This window comes from Castor canadensis, chromosome X, assembly GCF_047511655.1.
Source record: "Castor canadensis chromosome X, mCasCan1.hap1v2, whole genome shotgun sequence".
NCBI lineage: Eukaryota > Metazoa > Chordata > Mammalia > Rodentia > Castoridae > Castor > Castor canadensis.
In genome coordinates this window covers 73,631,691-73,648,356 of record NC_133405.1, presented here as the reverse complement: position 1 = coordinate 73,648,356, position 16,666 = coordinate 73,631,691, and the positions used below count along the sequence as shown (strand labels likewise).

General features: G+C 36.2%; 1 protein-coding gene and 1 non-coding gene across 2 annotated transcripts; both read left to right on the top strand.

Moving 5' to 3' along the window:
* The first annotated feature begins 260 nt into the window (after positions 1-260).
* Positions 261-8,539, top strand: Tbx22 (T-box transcription factor 22). The gene is made up of 8 exons (XM_020152175.2): positions 261-505; positions 1,076-1,259; positions 2,180-2,281; positions 3,545-3,719; positions 4,988-5,152; positions 5,506-5,570; positions 5,897-5,982; positions 7,257-8,539. The coding sequence occupies exons 1-8, from the start codon at positions 334-336 to the stop codon at positions 7,868-7,870; spliced, it is 1,563 nt and encodes a 520-aa protein (XP_020007764.1). The 5' UTR covers positions 261-333; the 3' UTR covers positions 7,871-8,539.
* Positions 8,540-11,015: 2,476 nt separating this feature from the next.
* Positions 11,016-11,147, top strand: LOC141420148 (small nucleolar RNA SNORA51). The gene has a single exon (XR_012444834.1). It is a non-coding gene; the product is annotated as a small nucleolar RNA SNORA51 (small nucleolar RNA).
* The last annotated feature ends 5,519 nt before the right edge of the window (positions 11,148-16,666 follow it).

Sequence of the window (16,666 nt, the reverse complement as noted above, 5' to 3'; positions counted from 1 at the left end):
GGATTTGAGAACTTATGGTCCGCACATGTCCACTGGAAGGGAGGAGGCTGAAAAAGGAAGGGAGACTAGATTCAGGATGATTTAGACCTTAGTTTAATCTTCTTTTCTTTTTATTTTGCCTAAAGAAAAAAATACATGTACATATAAAAATTACACACATGCGCACAGAGAATTTTTTTGAGTACAGATCCAAAAATTGGTTTTCGGATTTGGGATTTCTTTTTTCTGCTTTCCCTCCCTCGCCTATCTTCGGCGTCCTCCCTCTCTCCCCCTCCCTCCCTAACGCAGCTCAGGTTGAAACTGCTGCTCACATTCACTTCTTCCCCAGCAGGGATGGCTCTGAGCTCTCGAGCACACGCCTTCTCAGTGGAGGCCTTGGTGGGGAGACCCAACAAAAGAAAACCGCAGGACCCAAGAGAGGAGGCACAGCAGCCTGAACTGCAAGAGAAAGAGGATGGAGAGGAAGAGAGAACCAGCGGCGTGACAAGGACGAGCGAGCAGCCTGGTGAGTACCCTTCCACACCCCATTGCTCAGAGCTGCTTGCCTGCGCAAGTTAGATCCACATTTCTCTGCCAGTTTCGCCGCGCTGTGGGAGGGTTGTTGTCCTATGCAAAGATGTCTTGGCCAACCCAATAACCTCCCTGGGCCACCAGACAACTTGGCCAGCTGGCTGTAGGGAAAATTTCAGAGTTTCTGAATCCTTCGCTAAGGGCTGTGGTTTCTTTACAGTGCAAAAGGGGGTCCTACTTATTTGTGGAGGAGTGAGGCTCACAGACCTCCTACAAATCCCTGAGAGTCAGAGGGTGGTTGTTCCTCTCCATAGAAAGCAGGATGCACTCCCAAATCCCAAGAGGATACAACCACAATTAGGAACACCTGCGGGAGGGTGAAGAGAGACAAATTTAAAGGGTCGCACTTTTCGTGGTACAGGACACCGTTAAGGGACCACAGATAGATTTTGGGGGAGCTTGGGGATCAAACACCAGGGTTTCTGGGGACAGGAAAAGGCACACGCCTGCTCCAAGGTGTGCGCAAAACTTGAAACTCAAATCCTGGCGTCTCTGTATCCAGCAGAAAAGCGACCAAAGACAGAATCCTCAACAACTGCTTTCTCCAGCTGTGATGGCAGCAGCGGCAATGGCAAAACCCACGAAAGCCTGGAAGAGAAAGATGTTGTTCAAGTGGAACTTCAAGGATCAGAACTGTGGAAGAGATTCCACGACATCGGGACTGAGATGATCATTACCAAAGCGGGCAGGTTTGGCTCTGCTCAAACTTTTCATGAGTCTCATGTGGTAGGCATTTAATGTATTGATCTCCTTAAGTGTGGAGACTCCGCTTTTGTGCTCTATTACTCCTCCATCTCTCCACTTCTTGTCAGATATTAGAAAGTCACAAGCCTCTCAATATGTTGGGCTAGATAAATCCTTCATATAAATGGTAAATTGCTCATTCTGCTGTTCCTGTACATTCAGATTCCAAGAACTCACTCCTCCAGCTTCTGCCTGTATACTACATAACAAAAATAAGAAGTGTCCAGAGGGGCAGGTGCCCGATGTCACCCACATGCTTTAAACTGTGGCCAAGCCTCTCAGTTTAAGCCTCATAGACACCGCTGGACAACATCATCTCATAGGACCCCACTATTCCAACTTTGGCCCAGGTCACTGTTAAAAGTGGGCCTTTCCACTGTCACTTTTTGGTGTGGGGCAGGCCCTTCACAGCAGTGATATTTCTTTCTTTTTCTCTTCCTCTCTTTCTTTCTTTCTCTCTCTCTCTCTTTCTCTCTCTCTCTCTCTTTCTCTCTCTTTTCTTTCTTTTCGGCCTTTCCCAAATCTGCCTCACAGAACTTTCTGCTAAAAACACAAGAAGACAAAGCCTTTTCTCCCATTCTCTTTGTCTTTTATAATCTTTAATATGGTGTGTGGAGGGGGGTCACAGACAAAGTATTGGAATAAGGGTATTCTGCCCCACTCAGAAATCTTAGAGTAGTTCAACCAAGCCCATAACTAACAATCATTCCTTTTGTAGCAAATGTCAATCCCCAAACCTGTCATGAAATTGGATGGGTATTGTGAGTCTCTTTACTTTTAATTGCTGTAGTATTTGTCAGAGACTACTCCTCCTTTCAACCCTCTCTAAAATCTCCAGGGTCAGTCTCTATTTTCTTACCCACAGGCGGATGTTCCCCTCTGTTCGGGTCAAGGTGAAAGGGCTGGACCCAGGGAAACAGTATTCTGTGGCCATGGATGTGGTGCCAGTGGATTCCAAACGCTATAGGTAAAGCCCCCACAACCCCAAAGATACTCAGGCCCAAGCCTGAGGCAGGGATTAATATCTTCAGATATGCAACCTGACAGCACTCTTTTAAAAACTATAGCTTATGGGGAGGAAGTATTGCCCTTCTTTGGGTTTGTAAGTAGAATTCTCTCACTCAAATCAGGTTCAGAGTGAGGGAAGAGCAGGTTTGTTCCTCCCTTTCCTCTTGGAATGCCATATGAATTGGTGCTTTAATGTACCCCAAGCCTCTAAGCTTACCCACTGTTCTGGCCATGGATATGTAAACTGCAGAAGGGTACTGACTGACTGTGGCAGGCAGGAGGGAAGCAGTTTGAAGGAATTTGTGGAGAAATGCCCTAGGTCCCAAGACACCCCAGGCTTCTGGGAGCTCACTTGAAAATGAGCTGTGCTGCTTTGGTAGAGGGCTCCAGAAATGATGCCATGATTTTCTCGGAAGCTGGTAAAGAGGTTCTCAGTCTAAGACAGGTTAGGCGGTGACCAGGTTCCAGAGGGTATGAGGGTCCTTTACCCTTCTGTTTGTTAAGCCCTGGACTTAGAGCAGGCTAAAAATGGAGAAATTGTTCTAAAGCTTTAGAATTACCTAGGCACTAGGCTGCCTATTTTGACTCAGGGACTCTGGGAAGAAGGTGCCAGGAAATCAGCCCATATCCATCTGTGAACATTCCACCCAGAGGTGAGTGTGGTGCCTGGACCTCCAAGAAAACAGCCTGGAATTCAGTGCTATGAGAAAGCACAGCATGCAGGGGCTGGAGCCAAGACCTAAAAACAGCTAAACAAGTGGTTTATGTTTCCTAATGTAGCTGCATTGGGAATACTGAGCCCTCAAGGGGCAGGGTTGCTTGGGGTTTTCTGATGCAAAGCCTAATTGACAAAAGGGCTTAGATTACTACTGGTGACAAACACTCTTGATCAGCCCTCCACGTCTTCCTGGATTTTTTTTTTTTTTGCATCTCTGCATGGTAAAAGGAGTTAGATCAAGTTGTACTGTGGTTTCTGTGAGGAAATACAAACCAGACTCGAAAATCCCATGGCATTTTACTTGCCCTGGCACTTCATCTCATTGCTTATGCTTATTTACTGTTTGTTTTCTGCCCGCTATTTGGAAATCCAGTTGTCTCTTCCTGCTACTTGCCTTGGGGATCAGCAGAATAATATTTGGCTAGGCCCTTAGGACCAGAACCCAGTTTCCCTTGTTCCTGGCTTTGGCTGGCTGAGCCTAATGCCACACCTGCACCTTTTCAGATATGTGTATCACAGCTCACAGTGGATGGTAGCTGGGAATACTGACCATTCGTGCATTACGCCCAGATTCTATGTCCACCCGGACTCTCCCTGCTCAGGAGAGACCTGGATGCGGCAGATCATCAGCTTTGATCGGGTGAAACTCACCAACAATGAGATGGACGACAAAGGTCATGTAAGTGAGCACAATCCTTGTCCAAGAGAAAGGACATGGCTAAGACTCCTGCCCACAGGTTGTCTTAGAGAAAGCAAGGAATTTTTCCTGAGTTGCACATGTGTTTTTTAGAAACTGTCTAAGCTCTGGACCTGTGGATAAAATAGGGAACAAAGGGCTTCAGAAACCTTTTTGTCTGAGAGTGCTGGCATGTGGGAATGATAACTGTAGGGAGTTTGAATCGGAAAGAGACCAGTTTAAGCTCAAAATACCAGGTTTGCGAGAGTAGCAGGGAACACTTAACAGAACTGTAAGGCACTTTGGCTTTCCAGGCAACAATGTGCTTTTGCTTTCCCAGTGGTCCACACAGTTGTTAGATAGGCACCTTAGATGTCTTGTGGAGGAAGAATGCAAGCTGGAAGCTGGGAATAAGAATGCAGACTGGAAAGCTCCACAACTTGCTTCTAGGAAAGTCAGTTCCTGTTTTCAGATTGCATGAATCCTTAACCTTTCCTTAGTTACACTCCTGCCTCTGTCCTGCCATGCCAACCTTGCCCAGCTTTAAAAGGAGAGGGAGGGCCAGGTGTGGTGGCTCAAATCTGTAATTCTAGCTACCTGGGAGGCAGAGATCAGGATTGCAGTTTGAGGTCAGCCAGGGCAAAAATTTTTAGACACCCCATCTGAACCAATCCCTGGTGGTATATGTCTGACATCTCAACTATGGAGGGAAAGCACAAATAGAAGGGTCACATACAGGCTGGCAAGGCATAAAGCAAGACCCTATCTCAAAAAAAAATAATAATAACCAATGCAGAAAGGACTGGTGGAATGGCTCAAGTGGAAGAGTACCCGCCCAGCAAGTGTAAGACCCTGAGTTCAAACCCCAGTACTAGTGAAAGAGGAGGAGGAAGAGGAGAAGGAGGAGAAAGAGCTTGCAGAGGGCTGGGAAGGTCAGGTTTCCTACCACATTCAGACCCATGTTACTGCCCAGAGAATCTATGACAGGTGATCAGATCTCAATAACACTCTACGTCACATGATCATCCACATTAAGAATCAGGAAAGAGCTCCAATCTGGAAGTAAAGTATGCTGCCTGATGTAACTGAGGTGCCTTGCTCTGGAAATCCAATGCTGTAACAACATCCTTGTGTGTGGTTACCTGAACTTCTGAGGTTTAGCCTTGTCTCATTCTTTGCATGCATACTCATTGGCAGTGGTCATGAGAGGGGGAAGGTGTTGGGGAAGAGAAGTCAGTTCTTCTGGCAGCATTTGACCCTTTCTTCCCCAGATCATTCTACAGTCTATGCATAAGTACAAGCCCCGTGTGCACGTGATGGAGCAAGACAGCAGGGTTGACCTGTCTCGGATTCAGTCCCTGCCTGCTGAAGGGGTTAAAACTTTCTCCTTTAAAGAAACTGAGTTCACCACAGTGACAGCTTACCAAAATCAGCAGGTAAAGCTGGCCAGGCCCCAGGCAAGGGCAAGTGGCCTCAGAAAGGACCTTGGGATAGAGGCAAGTGGCCCTCTCTGGAATGCATTTTAAACAATGGGGAAATCATGGTTTTATTGCATTGTGGTCAAGTGAAATTTGACAATAAATTATGTGCTTTTTATATTATAAAGGAGAGCACAGTAAAGGATACCAGTAGATAAAGGAAATAATTATTCTAAATTTGACTTTCTTATATGCTTACATTTGTTTAAAGTGCCACATTAGAAGTTGCAGCCTTGTATGGTTGTTGTAACCATTATGAGCAATGGGGACAGTGCTGTAGCCCTGATTTTCTGTTTCTTTTGAATCCATAGATTACAAAACTGAAAATAGACAGGAATCCTTTTGCTAAAGGATTTAGAGATCCTGGAAGAAACAGGTAAGTAACTACTATTTATGTAGCCCTTTACACAAGTATTAGGAAACTGTGGCTCAGATACCCAGAAGTTCCAAGTTTTATGACTAATAAGTAGTAGCAAAGGAACCAGATGTTTTTATCTCCAATAGCTTTCCTTCTCCCATTCTCTTCCCTACCCAGTTTGAAGATATTGTTTATTCTAACATCATAGGGTTTATTGGATTTTATTCAGAATCTAGCTATAAAAGATAGATACTTCAAATAATTACTCCTAAAATATAGATGGTTTATATAAATTATGTTCAAGAAGTGCATGGGGGTTACTGAAAGTTAAATCTCTTTTTTAGGGGTGTATTGGATGGGCTTTTGGAGACCTACACATGGAGGCCTTCTCTTACTCTGGATTTTAAAACCTTTGGTACAGACACACAAAGTAAGAAAATTTATAACAGTCAGTTTTATTATTACATATTAATTAAATAACAACAACCAAAACTCTTGCACCAAATACTATACAAGGGGATAAGTATATTCTAGAAAATGTTCACTTAGACTGTGTTTTATTCATGACGCAATTATAACCAATTGAAATGTAAAGAAATCAAGATAATCATTTGTTGAAATACTTCCCTGTCCTAAGAAAAACAAGAGTACCATCACTAACATTCCAGAAACGTCAAGTCCAGTGTATAGCCAATTGTTTGATTGGATTCAAACATTTACAAAACTAAGGTTTAGAAACTAGATTTTCCTGAACTTTATATTTGTCCCTAATTTTAGTAGATGCTAAGTAACCATTAAAGATCACTGGACACCATTTATATGAATGCTTTCATTATTGTTTTGATGCCTCTTAACTTGAAAAATTGTCCTCAACTCTTTATGGAGTAAATCAGGAATCAGCCCCTCAATAATTTTCATATAAGGCAAAAAGCTAAGGCTGTGTGCAGTGGCTTATACCTATACTTCTAGCTACTTGACAGGCAGAGATAGGAGGATCACAGTTCAAGGACAATCTGTGCAACAAAAAAAAATAAATAAATGAGACCCTATCTCAAAGAACCAGCTAACGTGGTGGTACATATCTGTAATCTGAGCTATGAGGGAAGGGTAGATAGAAGAATCATGGTCTAAGGCTGGCCCAGGCAAAAAGCATGGGATCCTATCTGAAAAAATACTAAAGCAAAAAGGGCTGGAGACATAGCTCAAGTGGTAGAGTACCTGCCTAGGAAGCATGGAGCCCTGAGTTCAAGCCCTACTATCACCAAAAAGAGCTAATGGTTGTTAATATGCTGATTTTACTTATGCAGGATTATTTTCATATACTGTTATTTTTATTAGGCTCAAGCTCCCTATAAAATCCCAAACAACAAATAAATTTTTCAACTTACTTAACTATATGTTTAAAATTTAAGAAATAAAAGTCTAGGTTTTATTTGTAAGACATTATTGATTGATTCATATACTCAGGCTGCTTCTGTAATTTGTTGGATAAATACAGTTCAAATGCCTTCAGCATAGGGAATGTTCAGTACATGATACACACTAGTGGTGCCAAAAGTAGTAGTGGTGGTAGTAGTAGAGATTCCTTTCCCAAGGAAGATAAAAAAACTGAATTTGTAAGGAAAACTCATCTAAGAATGAAACAGGGATGATGATTGATATGACTATTGGTTCATTGTTCCTTGACTGAACTGTCATTCACAGGTGGAAGCAGTGGCTCATCTCCAGTGACCTCTAGTGGAGGGGCTCCCTCTCCTTTGAACTCCTTACTTTCTCCACCTTGCTCTCCACCTATGTTTCACTTGCCTACAAGCTCCCTTGGAATGACCTGTCCAGAGGCATACCTTCACAGTATCAACCTTCCCCTTTGCTATAAGATGTGTCCAACTAATTTTTGGCAACAGCAACCTTTTGTCTTACCCACTGCTGAAAGACTAGCAAGCAGCAACAGTTCTCAGTCTTTAGCCCCTCTCATGATGGAAGTACCCATGTTACCTTCCTTGGGGGTTAACAATTCAAAAACTCATTCCTCTGAAGACTTCAATGGACAGTGTCTACAAGCACCTTATTCTGCCAATCAAATGTTATACCGATTACAGTCACCTGGAAACATTTTCCAACGAAATCCCATTGCTCCAGAAGCACTCAATTGCTCTTTCCGTCCTTCCTATGGCTTTTATAGGTACAATTTCTCTGTGCCATCTAGACTGGTAAATGCTGCCAACCATCTCAAAGGGAATGTCAACAGTCAAGTTTCTTTTAGAGAAGGCAGATGTAACCATACTCATTGGAATCCAACAATCAACCATTGCCTTTAATGAAACAATCTCATTTTAAAAATAATTACATGTAAGCAGCCTATTTGTTCAATTTTTAGCCAAAGAAAGGTCAATACGCATTGGGCTTTAAAAACTTTGTTACCAGAGACATCACTCTGTTATTTATGTGAAGTGCCTTATCAAATATTCACAAGAAATTGTTTATAATGTCAAATGTGACCTATAAGAATAGCTGATTATGGTGGCCCTGGCCCTTAAAATAAGATGCTTTATAAATATTATTTGATGAAATAGCCCATCAGTGAAAATTTATGCCAGATGACCAAGTCTCCAATCATAGCCTAGTCAGTTTATCATAACACTGCTTTTACATGTTTACAATGACCAAAAGAAGATAGATGTAATTCCTGTAAAAGCAGTGAAACAATTTCAGTTTTACCTACAAAGATTGGCTTCATTGTAAATATGTATCTAGTAATTATAGATGAAAATTAAATTGTTTGTTTACTTTATATCTTTATACTCTGTTGTTGAAGGAAATACTAATTACAATTTTAAGGTGATTTCCCGTATTATTTTTATTAATATTTGTATCCCGAGGACTATTTAATCCTGAAGAAACACAAAGATCAAATGAAAAGTAAAACAGCCTAAATAAATTACTCTTTTATTTCTTTTAATATCTGGATCATTCTTAGACTACCCATTTCTAACATATTCCCTTAACAAACCTAGTATTTTATATGACACTTACAACACAAGTGATTTTAGTTCTCTAAGGAGCCTAAGATATTATTGTTTCAAGTGGAGAATATAATTGAGTCCATATGTGTGAACATAACACTGCATTGGTACAATTCAATTCTAATCTTATGTGTTAGTTATGATAAATTAGGCTAGACAAAAGTAGAAAAAATAACTTTATTTTAGTTGTGAAAGTTAAACAGTTCTTTCACTAGATCCTAAATTTCTGAAAGGAATTATAAAGTCTAACCTATATACAACATGTATATCTTTAATATCAATCGAATGTTAATTTTCATGTGATTAGTTCTAGATATTTTATTAAGCTAAGACCCTTCATGTAACAATGGCATGACTTGAATTTTGACACACTAGACAATTTGCTAAGCTGCTTTCTCTAACTTTTCCAAAATATATTAGGAAGAGCATACACCTACTATTTATGTTGCTAAAATGGTTATTTCATCCTAAATATGCCTTATAAATGTGCTCTCCTAATATGAATTAAAATTATATACCTTTGCACATGGTTACATTCAAATGAATATTGTAGTCAAGACAATATTATTTGTGTCTTAAACTGGTAAGGTACCTGTTGCAGAAATCTTTGATGCATAAAATCTGTATTATCCAGGTTTATTAAACCAGGGATTGAATCAACAAGCTCTCTTATAATTTTGTCTATTTAAAAATAGGACATCTGCAGGCTAATTTGAATTAGTAAAATAAAAATTATTACTTTAGTTGAGGCTTCCATATCTCTTATTCTGAGAGTTTACAAGGAATAAATTTTCAGTAAATTGACAGAAAAAGCATTTAATAACTGAAAAACACAGAAAATCTGAGTTATTTTTAATGATTATTTAAGAAAAGGCACTAATTTCATAGCTGCTCCAAGGTACATATATCTTATGCTTTATAATTCAGGTAATTTTTCTATATATTACCTCCATAAAACTAGTGATAGACAACTATACTAGTAATAGTAATTAATTGAGGCAAAAGTTAAGTGCTGCTATACATTTAATTAAGCTATTTTATATAATGCTCATAAGTTATTGTTTCACACTTTTAATCAAAGAAGTAAGGAAGGGAAAGTCTTCAGAGAAAAGTAGACATGAAAGAAACCTCATGAGGTCTAGTAAGCAGCTCCTTCCTTCTGCTGAGAAAATTGATCATCTGTAGAAATCTGCTAACACCACTAATTCATGCATGTAAATATTTAACGCCCTTTGCCATTTTCTGTTGAATAAATTCTTAATCTACCAAGTAACTTGGTATATTGTGGCTATGGTTATAGAACAACAAACTAGAAATTCTTCCACTTTTAGCTGCCTCAACTAAATCTTAGGCTTGCTTTAAAAACCTACAAAAAATCAAAAGCCTCTTTGGTTAGATGAAGTGTGAAATTGTGAGCAAATGAAAGTGGCTACATGCCACTTGATAAACCACAAATTCTTATTATTAAATATTCTATTTCCATCTGGTTTGAAGATACATATGCATGTGCCTTCCCCCTTTTAAAAGAAAAGAGTATACTACATTTATAAATCTGATTCTTAACCTGACCTACTTATCTTACTTATCCCAAATAAAACTAGAAATAAACTTTGCATCAACTGTGTAAAATTTGCACATTGTGTCAAGAAATAAATGAATGTTACTTTATCCTTATACATCCCTCAGCTAAACTCAGACCTATAGTTAGATTCTCTGGTCAGGAAGGTATTATTTTGGAGAACAGTCAGTCACATTGAAATGAAGGACTTAACGTTTCAGCTTGATTGCAGAATGGATGTCTAAGTGGGTAAGTCTTCTATTCATTGCATCTGAAATACCAATATAAAACTTTAAGTCACATAACTTACAACAGCAATCTCTTTAATATCATTATGTATTTTTATTCCACATGGTGCCTAAGCTCTCTGCAGATTATATTTTATAGTTCAAAATATAACTTTACATTATGTGAGGTAAAATAATTTACAGCTTCAAATTATTTGGTGTCATTTTTTCTATTTAGTATATTACACAATGAAGAGGTTTATTTCTCCAAATTGTGAAGAAAGATGTTCATTGCAATTAGGTGTGAGTTGTATATATGGTCTGAGAATGGACATGATTTCATTCTTTTGTGAGGCTGAAGCATGTTTGTGGCACAAAAAGAAAAAAAACTATTAGAATCAGTAGGTGATGGGTCATTGAATAGTCAGTCTTTGAACCATTGGAGTACTATGTACTGACAGCTTGACAAGGGTGCCAACAACATATAAAGACATGCATTTGCACTGGACATTATGGAAGATTTCCTTTTCATTCTCCTAATCACTTATATTGTATACCCTGAGGAAAATCATGGCATACACAAAAATGTAATACATATATTTTAAGTATTGCTGGTGAGCCCATCAGCTTTCTTGGTTGAGTTAGAATATACCTGAGCCTCCTGGTGCTTACCACAGGCTGTGTTCTTCTACTGGCTGTATAGAAGGAGGAGGCAAAGTAAACCTACCCCTTGTGCACCTCAGCCCAGACCCTGAGCCTAGTCTGTATTGTGAATGGATACACATGAAAAAAAAAGAACATACCTGAAATTAGTTTGATATAAATACTTAAAATATATTTTACAAAAGTCTATATACATACTGATGAAAAATTTAGATTTTTAAGGCAATAGTTGTATGTCCATGTATATAGTAGGACAAAATGCAGTTGTTTCCTTATTTAACCTCACTAATAAGTCTTTTCCTTATCTTGATAAATTCCAGATGCCACAGTGTGGCATATATACATAATGTATATACAAAATATACATATATACATTGTATATATATGTATACACAGTGGAGATTTAGTTTAGTTTTTTAAATAATTTGCATTCTGTTGCTTTTTTCTCTCTTCCATTTCTGAAATGATATGCTACAAAGAACATCCACTCATTTTGCATACTTACATATACTATTTACTATACAAACTTATGTAGAAAGGTAGATTTAAATATACTTAGAAATGTTAATTACATGTACTGTACATTGTGAATTGAATTGACAGGTTGGAAGTACAATGTTTTTACTCCAATTTAGAGGTACGTTGACTTTGTACTGAAAAATCTTCAACTGGCCAAAATAACAATAATATCCTGGTACACAGCAACAGTTTGCCAGTTGATTTCACTGGAATTTAACATGTTTATTGGAGTGGTTTAAAACAAACCAAATGTATAGCTTAGGCAGTTGCTTTGATATAAGTGCCTTGGTACACATTTAATCTTTGTTGGTTTGGTCTGCAATTAAATGATGATTTGTATTAAAATTATACAAATAAACATGGTTTGGATAACAACATAAAACAGAACCAACAGATAACGTAGAACATTTGAAACATATCCCATATTAAAACTATTTACATGTGTGGTGCTGGCCAAAGTTTGACATGTTGTTTCAATAAAATATTGAGAAGGGAAAGACTAGTATCATTTCCTTTCAAAGTTTCAAATGTTCATGTTTACAAATTTGTGCTGCACATTAATATGTAAACATACATTATAGTGAGCAGATGATGCACAGAGAATAATTATAGGATCTGTTTACTTAACTTAAATGTATATACATGTCTATTGGTCTTATTTTTTAACTTCCCAAAATAGTTAAAACTTTTGAGGTTATAATATAATAGAAAATCCTGAAATTATAGTACAATACATTGTATCATTAAACCTTTTAGTCAAGTTACCATGTTATTGTTAAGTTGGTAGAATTTAGAGTTTTGATGTAAGATCACATAATTATGAACATGATGAAGCATAATATAATATTTTAGTTGTAGAAAATGTAAATAACTCAAAAATGTAACTAGAATAAAATCATGTGTTTGTATTGGGTAAAAGTTAATGTTTTTTAGAGATTTTTAAATTAAATACATAATTTAGTCTGTCTTCCATTTTTAAGTTCTTCTTTGAGAAAGTTTTGATGTTTCAGTACTTTGCCTTTATTTAAATTTTGCCTTGAATTGATTTTTCATATTTTTTGTGACATAAACATTTTGTGATCTTTTTAACTAATCACACTAATGCATAATTATATTAGATTTGTTCCTTATGCAATTTTGTAGATTTTAGGAAAACAATCTACGTATAATTTCATACAAACAACTTTACCCTTTGAAAGAGATATAGTTTATTGTAAGACCCCAAATTGAAGTAAATAAGTTACTCACTGCTCCACCTATTAAGACCTTGCATTTGGTTTTATTTAAGGGAACTAATTAATTATGTTTTTCACAAATCAGTTTGGATCTTCTTGGATCTTTTTAAAATCATGATACTAGGCAGAAAAAAGAACTGTTTGGCCCAAATATCATCATTTTGTATCCTGTCGCCATGATTTTTGTCTGTAGTTGCAACAGTGAGGTAGGAGTGGGGATGGGTGTCACATTACTAAAGGCTGTGTAGGCCCTAGCTCATACAGATGAGATGGAATTAGGATAAACTAATCTGGTGTTTGCATTCAAGTGCTGTAACCAAATTCAGGAAATCTCTGGGTCTGATGAATCAAGGTAGTTTCTCAGAGCCCTGGGCTAGTCAAGATACAAGGCCTTACAGTGGGTAGTGTGTGTGACTGCCACTGCTGATGCTAACAAAGACTTGAAGTTTCACACACACCTATTAATATTTTGGTTTAGTTATTCATGTGCATGTTTTTCCAAGCAGACTGTGATGTAAACGAAGGAAGAATAGTATATTTTAAATGACATTTATTTATTTTCCAGCTTTTGTATGTATATTATTGAAAACTGAAAAAAAAGCATCTAATTGTAACTATAACTACTTTTGTTATTTATGGTCTTTGGTGGTTTTACGTGAATTTTAGCAGTTTTTTTCTAATACTGTGAAAAATTAAATTGTATTTTTCCACTTTTTTGTTTTTTAATTGACACAACTATATATGTATAGGGCTTACACATTCTATTTTGCTACTTGTAAACATTGTGTAAATATAATTTTTATGCTCTATAAGAACAACTTTTAAAACCTCTAATGTGGTGAGATCATGTGATATACTTCTTTCTCTGCCTAGCTAATTTTATTTACCAAAATGTCTTCTAGCATATGATGAGATATCCATTTATTGCAGCACTATTTATAATTAAAAATTAATGGACATATAGAATGAAATAATGTTCACCCATAAAAAGGACATTGGAATTTTGATAGGGATTTCATTTAATCTGTAGATCATGTTGTGTAGTATGAACATTTTAACAACAGTTCTTTCAATCCATGAACATGAGATCTTTCCACTTATTTGTATTCTATTTAATTTCTTTCCTCAATGTTTTATTTATTTTCATTATAGAGATCATTCACCTCTTTGATTAAATTTATTACTAGGTGCATTTTCTAGCTATTTTAAGTGGAAATGGTTTCTTGATTTATTTTTCAAGTAATTTTCTATTGCCATATGTAAGTACTACTGATTTTTTATGTTAACAAGTTCAATCTTACAACTTTACTGTATTTATTGGTTATAACAGTTTTTGGTGGATTCTTTAGAGTTTTCTACATATAGGATCATGTCGTTGGTGCAGAGACGATTTGACTTCTTTCCAATTGTGATGGGTTTTATTTCTTTTATATGTCAGCTATAGCTCAGAAAAAAACTGTAACTGAAGGTCTAAATGGTTTTCACTGAAGAATTCTAGTAAGCATGTAAAGAATTAGCACAAATTGTCCATAACATCTTCCAGAAAATAGAGAATAATACTTCTCAACACATTTCATGAGTACCATTTTCATGGTATCATTATCATAATACCAAGACTAGGCAGAGATACAACAAATAAGAAAACTACAGGCCAATATCTCTCATGAAATTATATTTAAAATTCTCAGTGAAATATTAGAATTCACATCCATTAAAATACAAAATTAATTGTAACCATGATGAAGTAAGATTTATTCCATGTACACAAAGTTTATTCAACATTCAAAAATCAATCAAAGCAATTGTCCTTCACACAAACTAAAGAAAAACCATCTTATCATTATCAATTGGCACAGAAAATACATTTTAAAATATTCAACACACATTTATGAATTTCAGGATCTCTCAAGGAAAAACATAGGAAGAAAGAAAGGGGCTATAAATCAACCAGAGAATAAGTAGCAATATAGAAATACCAAGTCCTTACCTACCAATAATTATCTTGAATGTAAACGGATTAAATTCTCCAATTGAAAGACATAACTAGGGAAGCCTTTCAAGATTGCCAATACAGAGATATAATAATATCAAGGAGATGGAAATGCTGGTTACCCTGATTTGATCTCCAGTTCCATCCATTTTTCTGTAAATAATATTATTTCATTCTTTTTAATGACTGAATAATACTCCACCATGCATATATTTTTTAATCTATTCATTTGTATTCTGATTAAACTGATTAAAACCCCAGAAGTGGTATAGTAGGATGAAATGATTCTTCTATTTTCAGATTTTTGAGGATTATGCATACTGATTTCCATAGTGACTGAACTAATTTACATTCCCACTAAGAATGAATAAGGATTTTTTTCACTATATCCTCACAAGTATTTGTTTTTTTCTTTTCTATGTGGTATTAAATTCTATTCTCTTTTGTTCACCATTCGCATGGTTTATCCTTTTTGACCTTTTTCTTTCAAACTATTTGTGTTTTTGAATCTAAAGTATGTCTTTCATTTCAGTGCTGGAGATTGAATCCAGGTGCTATACCACTGTGCTACATTGGAAGCCTCTAAAATACATCTTTTGTGGATAACATATAGGTTGATTATATATTAATCCATTTTGTCAAACTCTGACTTATAATTGGAGTGTTTTAAAACTTAATAGATTTCCATCTATTACTTTGCTTTTTGTTTTCCATGTCTGGGAAAACACAGATGTCTGTCTGACATCTTTTATATCCCTTATCTGTCCTTTACACCTTACTTTTCTACATTTTATTAGCCTATATTAAGTATACAATGTGGAGGATTACACTGTGATATTTCCATGTATGCATAAAATATACTTTGATTATATTCACCCCCCCATTACACTTTTTTGTGACAAATATTTTCTGTTATCCCATTTTAATTCCCTTGTTTCTTTTACAATATTTCTAGAAATTTAAAGTATCTTCCATGAGAACTAACTATAATACCTTATAACAAGTTAGTTTGAATCAATATTAACTTAATTTCAAAATATGCATCTTTCAATGTCCTATGTATTATTACTATTGTATAATTTACATTTTTATATATCATAAACTGATCAATGAAGTTTCAAAATTACTACTTTATGGATGTATATCTTAAATCATAGGTAAAGAAAAAGATTAAAACAAAATATATTTACATATTTGTTATATTTACAATATTTATAGTTACCTGTACCCATGCTCTTTATTTTGTATAGGATCAAGTTTTGTGGAATATCCATCCATTTCAGCCTGAAGGACAAAATTTAGTGTTTTTATGAGGCATTTCTACTATGACACTCTGTCTCTTTATTTTTGCTTATTAAAGGACTATCTTAATTTATTTAATTTTTGTGGGATAATGCTGGTGGATATAGAATCATTGGTTAATAATATTTTTCTTGAAGCACTTTCAATATGTCATTCTGAAACTTTTTTGGTTTCCATGGTTTCTGATGAAAGTCATCTTCAATCTTATTATCTATGAATAATAAGATTATTATTGTTATTAAGATTGTTGCTTCTCTCTTGATATTTTCAAAATTTGTTATTTGCCTTTGTTTTTCAAATTATAGGGTGTCAAATCCTAGGATAGTTTGTCAAATAATAGGATGTGACATGGTATAAATCTCCTTGTGTTAATCCTTCCTGGAGTTCCTTGGACATCTAGTACAAAAATAAGCTAAAAATAATGCTACAATGTGTGTAGCATTGCCCATTGCTTTTCAAAATATTATTTTGTTCTTTTCTTTCTCTGTCTCTCATGTATTTCTGGAAGTTTCATTCTCCATATGTTGATACACTTGATGGTGTCCGTCATGTTCTGAGGCTCTGCTGATTTCTTTCCATCCTTTTATCTTTCTGTTT

Bases quoted from the DNA above. Each gene is read 5' to 3' on its own strand.
- Tbx22 (XM_020152175.2), top strand. From the start codon at position 334: ATGGCTCTGAGCTCTCGAGCACACGCCTTCTCAGTGGAGGCCTTGGTG. The intron at 5,571-5,896 runs GTAAGTAACTAC...TCTCTTTTTTAG, and splicing joins AGAGATCCTGGAAGAAACAG to GGGTGTATTGGATGGGCTTT. The intron at 5,983-7,256 runs GTAAGAAAATTT...TGTCATTCACAG, and splicing joins CTTTGGTACAGACACACAAA to GTGGAAGCAGTGGCTCATCT.